Genomic DNA, 14,715 nt, shown 5'->3' with positions numbered 1-14,715 from the left:
CTCCTGTGACCTTGGCTACACTCTCCTGTGACCTTGGCTTCACTCTTCTGTGACCTTGGCTTCACTCTCACCTGTGACCTTGGCTACAGTCTTATCTGTGTGACCTTGGCTTCACTCTCACCTGTGACCTTGGCTACAGTCTTATCTGTGTGACCTTGGCTTCACTCTCACCTGTGACCTTGGCTACAGTCTTATCTGTGTGACCTTGGCTTCACTCTCACCTGTGACCTTGGCTACAGTCTTATCTGTGTGACCTTGGCTACACTCTCCTGTGACCTTGGTTACACTCTCTCCTGTGACCTTGGCTACATTCACAGCTGTGGCCTTGGCTACACTCTCACCTGTGACGGTGACCTTGGCTACAGTCTTGGCAGTGCCGATGTCACATGTGTACATGTCCGTGTCGTCCTCTTGCACATGTCCGATGGTCAGAGTGAGGACTCTGTCCCTCTGAGACATCTCATAACGTCCTCCAGCTTTCAGCTCTGTGTGACCTTTGAGCCACGTCACTGTGGACGGGGTCCGGGCCGTCTCACAACGCAGCGTGGCTGAGTTCTTCTCCTGCACCTGGATGTCCTGGAGTTCCTTGGTGAACCTGTGGATGTGCTCTACAAACATTAAAATAACCATGAGAATCATCTCAGCTGAAGGAAACAACACAAGAGCAGACGTAGACAAGTGGAGTAACTCGCTCTCATTCTGAGTCAACACTTCTCTCTTCTTCTCCAAAGACACACAATATGTCTACACAAATACAGAATACAAAAAATATACAGAACGAGAACAAAAACAGACAAAACTACAACAAAAATATAGAAAATGACTAAATAAACATAAATACACAAAACAAAAAAAACACACAAATTACTCATACAAAACGAGAACAACACAAAAACGGCAAAAAATACACAAAAAGACTATAACGCCCGCCCCATAAATAAAGACAGTAAATGCACAAAATGATGAAAAATTACACAAACCTTCTCCAAAGACACAAAAAACTGCAACATACATACCCATAATGACAAAGACTACAAAATAACAGAAAAATACACAAAATTACAACAAAAACACACAAAACAAAATAAATACAAAAATACTCAGAACAAGCACAAAAACACACAAAAAAGCATTATTAATACCAAAACAAAACAAAAAACAACAACAAAACAAAAAACACAGAAGCACCATAAAGGAAAAACCACTAAGTATATATATACAAAAACTAAAAACATTTACAATGAAAAACCAAACAGAAAATAAAATAAAAATCCAAATAAATCAGAATTCACTCAAAACATACATTTCCAAATATTTGGAAAATCTTGGCAGCAGATTAAGATGAATTAATTCATTATTTTTTAATAGCAGAGTTTCAACCTTTTTAATGGTACATGGACCGTATGTAGACACGTTTTATTGGCGTTAATTTTAGTTTAAATAAAAACACCCGAAAACAAAATCCCAGTTGTGTAAAAAATGTGCAAGAGTTTGTGAATCAGTGCTCTTCTAGCCTGAGCTAGCACCTCGGTGCCAAATATATAGCAGCTAGCACCTCAGTGCCAAATATATAGCAGTTAATACCTCAATGCTAAACATGTAGCAGCTAGCACCTCAATGCTAAACATGTAGCAGCTAGCACCTCAATGCTAAACATGTAGCAGCTAGCACCTCAATGCTAAACATGTAGCAGTTAGCACCTCAATGCTAGCATGTAGCAGCTAGCAGGGACAGCGGTCCTAGTGGGAGCAGACAGTGTCTCTAATCCATTTTTCTAAAATTAGTTTTTCATCATGTTTGAGCTCAGATATTTTTTTTACTGCATTTTAGTTAAAGTACATTTATATTTCACCAAGTCAAAGTATAGAAATGAAGATATTTAAACTCCAGGTGACCCCATATGGGGTCCCGTCACCATGGTTGAAAAACCCTGATTTAGTGCTTCCTGAAGAGAAAAACTTGCCAAACTGCAACATAAATACCAAAAATGACAAAAATAATACATGAAATAACAACAAAAACACATAAAAACTAAGAAAAACATATGATGAACAACATAAGACACAAAACTCCAAAAACACACAAAACAACAGTAAAATGCGCAAAATGTCAAGAAATGTGTAAAAAAAAAATGCAACAAAAACACAAAAAGAAAGAAAAAAACTGAAAATTGCAAGAAAAAACAAAAATGACTCCAAAATGACATAAAACGACCACAAAAACTCACCAAACTGCAACACAAATACACAAAATGACTTTCTAAAGACACTTTGTTTGTCAATCTTTTGATCTGTACAATAATGTGATTAATTTCAATGAAAATACCTCAAGTTAAGGGTGTTTCTCAGCAATTTTAGGTGAGAAGAATTGATTACAAAGCATGTGTATCTGATGGTGGGCGGAGCCTGTCTCACCTTCCACTGTGAGCGTAGCTTTGGAGCTGAGCTCTTGGATGCTGAACACCACGTCTCCAGCGTCCGTCAGGGAAACGTCTGAGATATTCAGCGTGTATTTACGACCTTTCCTGCTCGTCTTATAACGACCTGCGTTCTTCACCGTGTTTCCATTCACGCTCCAGGAAAACTCCTCGGAGCATTCCCGAGACAGGATGCACTCAAAGCTGCATGACTCCGCCTCCTTCACCTCCACCGACTTTAACCACTTTGTGATGCCGATGCCAATCTCTAGAAAAGAAAAGTAAATGATAACGAGTCAATATTTGTTCATTTAATTCATGCAGTTGATGATTTATTTGAACTTGTTAAATGTCTTGAGTAAAATAGTTTCATATTTCCACCACATGTGGCCCTCGGTCTAGTTTTGTGGAGCCCCCGAAATAAACACACACTGACTGCAAAAACATACTAGATTACAGATTAATACACAAATCAACAACCGGAATACACAATATGAGTCCCAAACAAGCACAATAACAATAAAACCGCACAAAGCTAACCCAAAAAATACAAAATGACTACAAATGTATAAAAAATACTCGTAAAATATACAAAAATCATTCTCTAAATGACTTATAACACATAAATTAACAAAATACATACACAATATGAGTCCATAAACACAAAAAATGATAAACACAGACAAAATGAGTACAAATGTACAAAAGATACAACAAAATACACAAAACAACAACAAAAACACTCAGAATGACCTATTAGACACAAATCAACAACAAAACTACACAATGTGAGTGTAAAACACACAAAATAACAACAAAAACATACAAAAATACACAAAACTAGCTCAAGAACACACAAAATGACTACAAATGTACAAAATTTCCAGAATAAGAAAATATACAAAACAACAACAAATATGCTGAAAATGACAAACACACAAATCAAGAAGAAAAATAGACAGAATGACTGCAAAATGACAACAAAAACAAACAAAAATACACAACACTACTCCAAAAACAAACAGTATGACTCCAAAAATACACAATTGGACAAGCAAAATACAGAAATCAACAACAAGAACACACAAAATGTATAAAATGACTCATAAAACATCCAAAAGTACAACAAAAATAAACAAAAAATACCGCAAAACACATACAATGACTACAAATGTAACAAAAAATAAGAAGAAAAATATGGAAGAAAAATTCACACTATTATAGCAAAAACACACAAAAAGACAAAAAAAATACACAAAACTACCTCAAAACACACAAAATGAGAACAAAAATACACAAATGGATGACCAAAATACAGAAATGAACAACAAAAATACACATTGTGAATTTGTGAGAGTACACAAAAGGAAAGCAAAAATACAAAAAATTACCCCAAAAACACACAATGACAACAAATGTAACAAAAAATGTGACAAAGATATACAAAACAACAACAAAACTGCTGAAAATGACTCATAACACACAAATCAAGAAGAGAAATCCACAATATGAGTCCAGAAACAGAGAACGAGCACACAAAGATAGGAGCGTCCTACCTCTGACAGTGACCTTTGACCTGGAGACCTCCGTGCCCAGGTCACAGCTGTACTCTCCTTCGTCATCTTTGGTGACGTCTTTGATGATGAGTCCCAGAGAGCGGCCCGTGTGCAGGAGCTCGTACTTTGGTCCGGCCTTTAGGACACTGGCTTCTTTTCTCCACACAGGGGTCACTCTGGGTTTGGACGCCTCACAGGCCAACGTGATCATCCCCTTCTCTTCACCCGTCACGTCGTCCAACGACTTGAGGAACAGCGCTCGCTTCTCTGGGGATACGGAAGGAGAGAGAGAAAAGTAGTGATCACATGTATCACTGCTGTACGCTGGACATTCCAGCACATCCTCAGGTCTCAGGAAAACCTCCGTCATTGGTCAGACCAAACGGACTCATGACTCAGCAAATCTAAAGGCCTCACTTATCAAACCAAGCGCCGTCAAATGACACGACTGAGACTCAACGACATGGCGTTTTATTTTGAAGGAACCGAAAGTACACATGGCTAAGTAAGTTTATTTATTTTACGTTAAAGGGGACATATTATACACATTTTTTAACTTTTAAAACACTTCCCTGTGGTCTAAATGACATACAGTATCTGTGCTAGTGATTGGTCAAAACATAACATGAGTTAAGCAACAGAAGAGGTTTAATACCAAGCTGTCAGAACGCTCTGTTTTGGGGGGGTGTCCCTGGATTTGCATAGACCTCCCCCTTCCCCGCCCGTGTATTCCGCGGGGTGGCACACACTACGCTCACACTACAAGCCTTAATGCTCAATTCTGATTTTTTGCTCAGATCTTATTTTTTGTTTTTTTCGTTGCATTAGCATTTAAAATGTGACGTACTGTATATCAGACTCCAGTGTGAACGCTTTGACGCTCCAATCTGACCCACATGGGCATTGTCGCGTTTCTGTGCAGCTGAGCCAGAGAATGAATGAACAGGTGGAGGAAAATGATAAAGAAAAGCAGAGACAAATATTGTTCTGATTTTTTGTGCTGCTGATTTGCTTTTAAACACAGATTATTTATGACGTAAACCTTCAAGCTTTGACCAGAACCCGACAGAGCAAAACTGAAACGTACAGACAGTAGGTGTTTATATCAGCACCCGACCTGAAACCATCAATTAAAACCTATTTTCTTCCTCATACAGATGACATTTGTACGCTTGTTGTAGTGATGACCATTGCATTTATTAACAGTTAATGTCAACATCAGATCAGCGCACGAGGAAACAAGTGCCTGCAGTGCGTGCATGAGAGTGGACCAATTTACATAATCCATGTATCAAATATAAAAGGATAATCCATGTTCTTGTGCAGAAAAAGGATTGATTTAACAGTGGATGCTTAAAGCTGATATCTGGAATTTCTGAGAAATCTACGTTTATGTATCATTTTTTAAAATGTGATGAAAATCTCTAACTCGTCTTTTATTATGATCTACTGCTGGTGGTCATTCATATACATTAATGTATATAAGTCCCTCCTTCGTCCTATAGATCCCTATACACATGGAAACGATTGCAGCCAATAGGCTTCCACTTCCTGTTTTTGAGACTGTCAATCAAAGTGAATGTGGAACAGTGCACGGGAACAAGGCCACGCAAACAGGTAAATATGATTTTGGCTCTTACCTGATCCATAGACAAATCAATGTGACCTGATGCGACCTTGTTATTGTCCACGATGCGCATGCAGAAAAGTAGAGGCGTGGCTTCTGGTAGAATGGCAGAGGCAGGGGGAGGAAGTGGAGCGGTTTAAGACGGGACATTGAGACGTTTCTCAGAAACTCCGGATATCAGCTTTAAACACTGTCCATCTCCATTGGCTGCTGCTCTGACAGCTGATAATAATGACACCAACTTATCAAATGCTCATTAAATCCTCCTTGACCGTTCACACCGAGGTCTCATTGAAAAAGATCTGATCTGTATCTGATTTAGGACCACATATGAAAGTGGCCTGAATCTGATTTGAAAAAGTCAGACATGGGTCAGATTTGAGTGAAGAAGTGATCAGCTCTCACACACACACACACACACACACACACACACACACACACACACACACACACACACACACACACACACACACACACACACACACACACACACACACACACACACACACACACACACACACACACACACACACACACACACACACACACACACACACACACACACACACACACACACACACACCAAAAAGCTCCACTATCTTCAAGCAACTCGTTATGGGCGACTGAAGTGAAGTGGATTTTTCATAATATGTCCCCTTTAAGATTTATCAACATATTGTTTGATTAATAAATACACAGTTAAATGAAACATCGATATATATTAACCTTTAAAAATAATTGAAGAAAATAACAGCTTTAAAAATACACATATGGAAATAAACATCATTATGAGCTGCTTTGGATACAAGAGTAAGTTGTAAGCTGTTATTTTATGTAATTAATTTTAAAGGTTAAGATATATCAACGTTTCATCTGACTATGTATTTATTAATCAAAAAATAAATTGATATATCTTAATTTTTAAAAAATAAAAGGAAAGAACGGCTTTTCAACTTACTTTGTCTCCTGCACTTTCAGTTCCTTCAAAATAAAATGCCATGTCGTTCCGTTGAGTTCGAGGACTTTTATTTTGAAGCCTGAGGCCATTTAATGTGACAACGTTTGGTTCGACGGAGGCTTTGCTGAGTCATGAGTCCAATTGGTCTGACCAATGAGGTTTTCCTGATACCTCACTCTGAGACCTGAGCGGGTCCTAAAATGTACACGTACTGCTGACACACACACCACTGCCGATTGCTCTCTGACCTTTGACCTTGAGCGTGGATGACTCTTTGACCTTTCGCACTTGGAAAGTGACGGTCCCTCCGTCCTGCGGGGCCAGGTTCTTCAGAGTGAGCCGGTGAACGTTGCCCTGGTGGCTGATGGTGTTCACCTGGTTGGTGAGGAGCTGCTTGTCGTTGAGGAACCACTCGCCCTCCTCGTCCTCGTAGTTGAGCTCACAGGTGAAGATGGCGTCTGCGTCTTCATCCACCTCCATGTCCGACAGATGCTTTGTGACCTTCACATCACGCTCTAGGTCCAAAAACAACACCAGAGCTGTGGTTAAGCTCTTTCACTCAGTGGTTTGAGCAGGTTTGGCTGAATGATGGCGGTACACACCCTCTACAGTGAGGCGTCCCCTGGCCTCCGCGGGGCCACTCCTACAACAGTACTCTCCCCCATCTTCCACTGAGAGCCTCTGGATGGTGAGCTGGGCTCGTGTAGCTTCCTGCTTCATGTTGTATTTGTCGGACGGCGTCAGCGGAGAGTGACCTTTGAACCAGCGCACGTCTTTGGGCATTGCAGAAAACTTACAGCTGAGCATAGCTGAGCTTTTCTCCTTGGCTTTGACGTCTTTGATGGACTGGACCACCTCCAGGGGGCGCTCTGAGCAGAAGGCAGCACACTTTATGCATGGTATCACTATCACAGCATCAAACACATTTACACTTTGGTTCTATTTCATCCCTACTGACCGCTAGGGGCGGTGCTTTAGGACTAGATATCTACATCTCATGTACGCACTAGTCGAGCACCTATAGCAACAAAGTCACCTGTGACCCCCCCAGAGTCTATAAGTTCCAGTGTCACCGGTGGATCTTTTCCTCTAATCTTCTCGCGCAAGTATGGTCACTTGGACGTTAGTTACGTGGAGCTCCCGGAGAGGAAAACTCCAGAACAACAAGACGCATTAGCAGCCCCGCAACCTTATAGGTTGGAGCTGCGAGGCTGAGTTCACACTCCAAAGGGCTGGATAGGATGCCATAAGATGGTATCGTACAGCGGCTGTTGTTTTCCATGTGTTACAGTGACCGCAACACTGGATTTAGTCCGCTGTTAGCTGCAGTGCTCTCACTCGCACTAACAAGGTAGTGAGCAGCTCCATTAGTTTCCTTATCACAGCTTCGGCTGAGGTTTTCCTTTGAACCAGTGCGGCCAGAGGGGCCGTCACCCCCTTGGACGATGCACTTCTCCTCTGCCAGGTCCCAGCGGTCAATGGCCGTGGCGGGGTAGGGTAATACGTTGTCAGCCAAGGTCGACAGATTGTCGGCTGTGCTTGGGCATATGAAAGACCTTTGTAAGCCTCTCCAGCCCAGGGCCACCACACCGGGACCTCCAGAGATGAGGACCCTGGCCGATGAAGACGCCGTGTCCATTGGCGCTTCAGCAAACACCTTTTGCGGATCGACGTACCACAGGAAAACCCTGCTTCTGTTAGCGCTTTCTTAGCGCAACAACAGGAACACTATGTCAGGGAGCTTCACGCTTGCTGCAGAGACACCAAGGCGTTCTCCCTCTCCAATTCGAATGCCAGGGCCCAAGCAGCTATGCAGGACGCTATCAAGTATGGGCTGGACCAAATACCAGCTATAGCCTGTTATTGTGTCCCTGAGGGTGTCTCCGGATGAGTCCTTAAGGACCGATGCCAAGTGCCCTCAACTTCAGTGCAGAATAACAGAAGACTTGCTGTCGAAGGCTTACAACACAACGGCCCACACGGGGAGTGTTGATAACTCCCTCTCCCACCTTATGCAGCCCGCTCAGCTTCTAATTCACAAGCATCGGTGGACGCATCAGTGATAGACCGCTTCAGGCCTTCGCCCTCGCCAGGGAGATGGGGCATCTGATGTCCACGTTGGTGCAGGCACGGTGGCAGGTGTGGCTAGCGCAATCAGTGTGAGCCAAAGAGTTTTGCGCTCCCTTTCTGCGGAGCCAGGGGAGCTGCTTGGGTGAGCCGCCCTCAATGACCTGGAGCGCTCCGCCCAGGCAGGGGCGATCTGGCTGCAGCTGGCCCAGAGCAGCTCTTGGCAGATCCAGGGCCTCCACAACTGCCCCTCAACATCAGCTCCAGAGGTTGATATCCCCCCATGTTCGTCAGAGTTATCGACAGCCAGCAGAGCAGGCTGGAGGATGACGTCCCCCTGTACGCCCGCCTCCAAGGCAGATAGGGGCCCTTGCCCTCCCGGTGCCCTATGGGGCCACAGGCGCTGACTACAGAGGGCCAGTGGTCAGCCATGTTTCCTGGCAGGAGCTCAGCTACTGGGCTGCATGCACGCACTGGACTTGAGGGGACTCAAGAGGTTTCTGAAAGTCCTGCCATTTAAGGGAGACGTACGTACGTAACTACGGTTCTATGAATCCCGGATGACCACCAGACCCTTCAGTCACTCGGAATCACTGTGGTTTCATGAGATGATTCCCACGTAAAAGATCCATCCACTTATAGACTCTGGGGGGTCACTCGGGGGTCACAGGTGACTTTGTTGATATTGGTGCTCGACCAGAGGTTGATATTTTTTGTGTGTTTATTAAGGCATTTTGAGTTGTTTTGTCATTTTTCTTTGTTTTTGAAGTTAATTCGTGCATTACATTCGTCTCATTTAGTGTTGTTTTTTAGTTTTTGAATTGATTTTGTGTATTTTTTGTCATTCTGTTTATGTTTATGGAGGCATTTTGTGTTTTTTGCAATTTTTTAGTGTTGTGAAGTTATTCTGTGTATTTTTTGTCTAATTTTGTCTGTCTTTGTTGTCGTTTGGATCTTTTTAGTTCATTTTGCATATTTTTTATTTTGCATATTTTCTTTGTCATTTTATAATAATAATAATTAGAATAATAATAATAATGCAATGGATTTATATAGTGCTTTTTTGGATACTCAAAGCGCTTTATTTATTTATTTATTTTTTTTTTTTAATTAGGACAATGCATATTCATCAACATGTCAGCATATAGAGCAACAACGTAAATATGACGAAGTCAGCACAATGACTAATTTTCATCCGTTGTCCTAAGGCAGGTGGGTACAGTAGACATTCAACAGGACATGATACATAGATTACATAAATCACAGGACATTGCACATTACAAGTAGACCGTAAACAAGTTACATATAGGTTAACATTAAAGCCAGGGTAGGCAATTTCCTCCAGATACACTTTTTAAATTTTTGGTTGAAATTGTCTTTATGTCCTGACAGAAATTAAGATCTTATGTGCTCTGAAAAAAGAACGGAGAAAATCTGTCAAATGTAGCAGCTGTAAACCTGTAATAACTTCGACCAATGAGACGGAACACAGAGGGGAGGGGCGAGGAGGGTAAAGGCGGAGCCATCAGGGAGGCTACATTCAAAATCATGTTAGCTTTTGAAAATCGCCTACCCTACCGTTAATCTTTTACTACACACTTCATGGAGTTTCGCGTTTATGGAGGAATTTTGTGTATTTTACATTAATTTTCTGTGTTTTGGAAATTATTTTGTGTATTTTTGTCTCATTTTGTGTTAGTTTGTTGTTGTTTTGTGTTCTTTGAATTATTTTGTGTATTTTTGTGTAATTTAGTATGTTTATTGAGGCATTTTGTGTATTTTATGTCATTCAGTTTTATATATTTTTATTTTTGTCATACTCTTGTCTGTCATACTCACTCTTTTGTGTGTATTTTGTGTTTTTTTATTGTAATTTTGTGTATAATTGTTTTTTGTATATTATATTATTTTTGGTATTTTTGTTGTTATTTTCTGTATTTGAATTTATTTTGTGCATTTCTTCATCATTTTGCACATTTTTGTTGTTTAGTAGTTTGACATTTTGTGTGTTTTAACTCATTTGTGCATTATTGTTGTGATTTTGTATTATTGTTGTCGTTTTCTATATTTTCTGTTCTTTTTGTATTTTTGTTATTTAATATATTTTTCTGTAATTTTTTGCATTAGTTTAATTGTCATGTATAATGACATGTAATTTTTGTGTATTATATTATTATGTGTGTTTTTGGAGTCATTCAGTGGCCCTCAGGCCAGTTTAAGGGCCTTGGTGTTGGGTCTTGAACCCAGTACCTTTGACGGTGAGCTGGGCCACAGACTTGCTCTTGCCAGCGGTGAACTGCACGGCGCCGCTCATGGATGCTCTGGTCTTCTTGAAGGTGAGCCTGTGCAGCGTGCCTTCCTTCTCCATGTCCACGTCAGCGCCCTCGTGCACGACCTCTCCGCCCAGGGTCCAGGTGGGGGCTTTGACCAGCTCCATGCTGATCTCCACCTCGAACACGGCGGCAAAGGGCTCGGTCACCTCCACCGCACTGAGCTCCCGTACGATGCTGATGGACTGCTCTGTGGGGACAGGATGGACCAGGGTTAGGGTCAATTACATTTTAGAGTTACAATTACATTTTCAATTACCCATGTTCAATTACAATTCACTTAAATGATGTAAAAAGCTGCTAAATGATCTAAAAAGATATTAAATGATCTAAAAATCATGCTGAATGTTTCACTCCAATAGAAAACAATGAGATGTTTACAGGCAGTGGGGCCCTGTGACATCATCAATCACATGGTTTCAAGATGGAGGAACACAGGCTCTAAAACTGTAAAGTAGTACTATTTATAAAAGTTAATAAAACTAATATGCTAACTAATAATGTGTTTTGTTAGACATGGATCTACTAATAAGTACATTTAGAAGATTTTAGGACAAACTTGTAAAAACAGTGGAAGATCTTTTTAAAACGTCAACAGAGATGCCTTCAGTGTTCACATGAGAGGAGGAGTTTTGGACCAAACCTTTGAAATGTTAAGTTTAAATAAATAAATAAAATGTTAAGTTCTATGTTCATTCAGGCAACAAGTTAGTGGCACACAAACACACACACACACACACACACCCAGAGGTGATAAGTAACGCAGTACAAATATTTTGTTACTGTACTTAAGTAGTTTTTTCTGTTATCTATCCTTTACTTATGTGAGTATTTGTTTTTGTGGGAACTTTTTAATTTTACTCCTCACTTTTTTTTAACAAATATCTGTACTTTCTACTCCTTACATTTTAAAAATGAGCTTGTTGCTTTTAAGACCTTTGAAGATGACGTTACGACGTAAAAAGACGCGACACAACAACCGTGAAGCTGCTTGTGAAGCTTTTCAACAACACGACTTATTTTCAGAGCAAAAACGTTACGTCTCGATTCCAGGAACCAGGAGAACATGATTGTGTTGAGACTAAATGAAAAAAGGCAGTTTCATATCGTTAACGTTTCTATAAACATTATATTTACACATTTGATCTATAATGAGTGTTAAATTCTCCAGATGTTCAAAGGTAACACATCTAACTTGTTTCCATGAACCAGTTTTCTATAAGTTCTTAAAAAATAAAAATTATCTAGTCATTTTGTAGCAGGGTTGGGGTCAATTATAATCAAATAATTGATCATTAATTACAATTACGGTGTAATTGGAAGCGTAATTGTAATTGCCATGGAAATTATCCAAAAATTGTCAATTGTAATTTAATGCAAAACTGTTGAACCATGTTACAGTTCTATGTACAGTTAATGATTATTAAAGTGTGTTTCATATCAAGCTTTCTCACATTTTACCATTTAAAAATATATATAAATCTAGGGGTACACTGACACAAAAAAGGCTCAGACGCCCACACTATAAATATTAAACCTATATATATTCATTGATTGGGAAGAATAACAATGAAACCAATACATAGGAAATAAATCAGATGATAGATATTAGTTTTTAGTGTATTTTACAGCTGATTTAGGACCTGTTAGCATTAGAGATGCTAACAGAAAGCTAACACAGGAGGAAGGTTCACTTATATTAGGTTATTTATTTCAGGCTCAGTAATTGTGATTAAACTTTAGTAATTGAGAATGAAATTGTAATTGACTTGTTGAGGATAAAAATAATTGTAATTTAATTTCAATTGAGGTCACTGTAGTTTTAATGGAACATGGATAATTGAAAACGTAATTGTAAGTGAAAAATGTAATTGAGCCCAACCCTGTTTTATAGTATAGATACTTTTTAACTTTTACTCAAGTAAGGGAGCAACTTTAATACTTTTTTATTCCCGTATCTATACTTTTATTGGGTACTTTAGTCAGCTCTGTTATTGATGGTTATACCTTCCACCAGCAGTTTACAGGACGTCCTGTCGTCCGTGGCGTCGCAGACGTACGTGTCCTCGTCAGCGGCGTCCACGTCATTGATGGTGAGCTTTCGGTACACGCCTTCACTCTTGATCTCGTACTTCGGTCCCGCTTTGATCTCCGTCTTGTTCTTGAACCAGTGGACGACGGCGCTGGGCCGGGACACCTGGCACTCCAGGTGGGCGTGGTGCTTATACATGCCTATCTTATCCCTCAGTTTCTTCACAAACTTCACAGGAAGCTCTAGAGCAACAATAACAAGGTACGGACCTGACTGGAGCACAACAGACAACCTGGGACAGTATCATATCCTCCTGAGCAGGGCTTCTCAACCATGGGGTCGGGGCCACATATGGGGTCATGAGACACTGGGTTGGGGTCACCAGATGCCTTCAAGAAACTAAGGAACTTTGAACAATTTGAGCCCATTTTTGGTTATTTTTACCCTTTTTCTGCAACTACACCAAATTTGCCATATTTGAACCAATTTTCATCACTTTTTCTTGCTATTTTTTGGCACCGTTTAGTGCATTTTTTTGCACATTTTCAGCACTTTTCCACCTAATGTCACATATGTTGACCCATTATTGTCACCATATTTTCACCATATTTCACAATTGTTTTTGACCAATTTAACCAGTTTCACCATTTGTTATGCTCATTATTTGCCAATTTAAACTAATTGTTCCAATATTGACACTTTTAACCTTTTTTACCTTTTTTTCTGTCTTTTTTTTTTTCAACCTTAATTTGTAACTTTTAACTAATTTCTGTGGTTTTTAAAATCCCATTTCACCATCTTTTCCACCATTTTTGGTCACTTTTAACCTATTTTATTTCTGATTAAAAAAGGATTTACATCTTTAAGATGACTATATACTATGGCCCAATAACTATAAACTTCCTAGATGACAGTGGATATTATTCAGATAAATAAATAAATCCAAGAAACTAAGAATATTTTCTAACAATTTGAGCTCAATTTTGCTCATCATTATTTTTTATTTATTTTTTACAGTTTTTCTGCAACTCCACCAAACTCACCATATTTTAACCAATTTTCATCACTTTTTCTTGCCATATTTTTGCTCCTTTTAATGTATTTTTGCTAAATTTCTCCCATTTTTGACATTTCTACATCACATTTAATGACATTTCTACACATTGTTTCCACTTTCCAACATGTTCAGCACTTATAAACACTTTCTACTACTTTTCCACCTAATGTCACATATGTTGACCTATCATTGTCACTTTTAACCTCTTTTTGCCAATTTAACCACATTCACCATTTGTCATGCACATTATTTGCCAGTTTAAACCAATTGTTCTTACATTTTTACCACTTTTAAGCCAATATTGACAGTTTTTCCGTCTGTTTTTTGCCACTCTAAGAAAAAAGAAACTTAGTTGTGACTGCATTTCATCCCGTGTGAACATTATGGTTTAGTTTTTAATTGTCGGCAAAATTAACATGAATATATTTTGGTTTATTTTTTACTTGGACATGGTTTAAATACTGTCACTTATAAAGATATAGTCGACTAAATGTGTTACATATTTAGTCGACTAAATGAACACAGTTCTGGGGCATAATTTTAAATATAATCAAGAAGCTAGCTAGCAAACAATTAGCTAACACTAATAAACCATGTTTCAGGACTATTTTGGATATAGTCTAGTTTTAGTCAACGATCAATATGAAAGAACTCATGATCACATGACTTATG

The 14,715-nt window shown here is 39.6% G+C and overlaps 1 protein-coding gene across 14 annotated transcripts in view; it reads right to left on the bottom strand.

Moving 5' to 3' along the window:
• obscnb (obscurin, cytoskeletal calmodulin and titin-interacting RhoGEF b) overlaps positions 1-14,715 on the bottom strand; it is a 121,790-nt gene that overhangs the window by 27,938 nt on the left and 79,137 nt on the right. For 13 of the 14 annotated variants that reach the window (XM_028472946.1, XM_028472942.1, XM_028472944.1 and 10 more), the window contains 7 exons: positions 12,962-13,228; positions 10,875-11,144; positions 7,160-7,426; positions 6,806-7,072; positions 3,973-4,239; positions 2,415-2,684; positions 342-608 (listed from right to left, as the gene is read on the bottom strand). In XM_028472946.1, the coding sequence (XP_028328747.1) occupies positions 342-608; positions 2,415-2,684; positions 3,973-4,239; positions 6,806-7,072; positions 7,160-7,426; positions 10,875-11,144; positions 12,962-13,228 (1,875 nt within the window). The remainder of the gene's footprint in view (positions 1-341; positions 609-2,414; positions 2,685-3,972; positions 4,240-6,805; positions 7,073-7,159; positions 7,427-10,874; positions 11,145-12,961; positions 13,229-14,715) is intronic. The other variant, XM_028472941.1, reaches the window with a different exon arrangement.

This window comes from Gouania willdenowi, chromosome 17, assembly GCF_900634775.1.
Source record: "Gouania willdenowi chromosome 17, fGouWil2.1, whole genome shotgun sequence".
Taxonomy (NCBI): Eukaryota; Metazoa; Chordata; class Actinopteri; order Blenniiformes; family Gobiesocidae; genus Gouania; species Gouania willdenowi.
The sequence above is the reverse complement of the archived record's forward strand: the minus strand, read 5'-3'. Positions and strand labels throughout refer to the sequence as shown.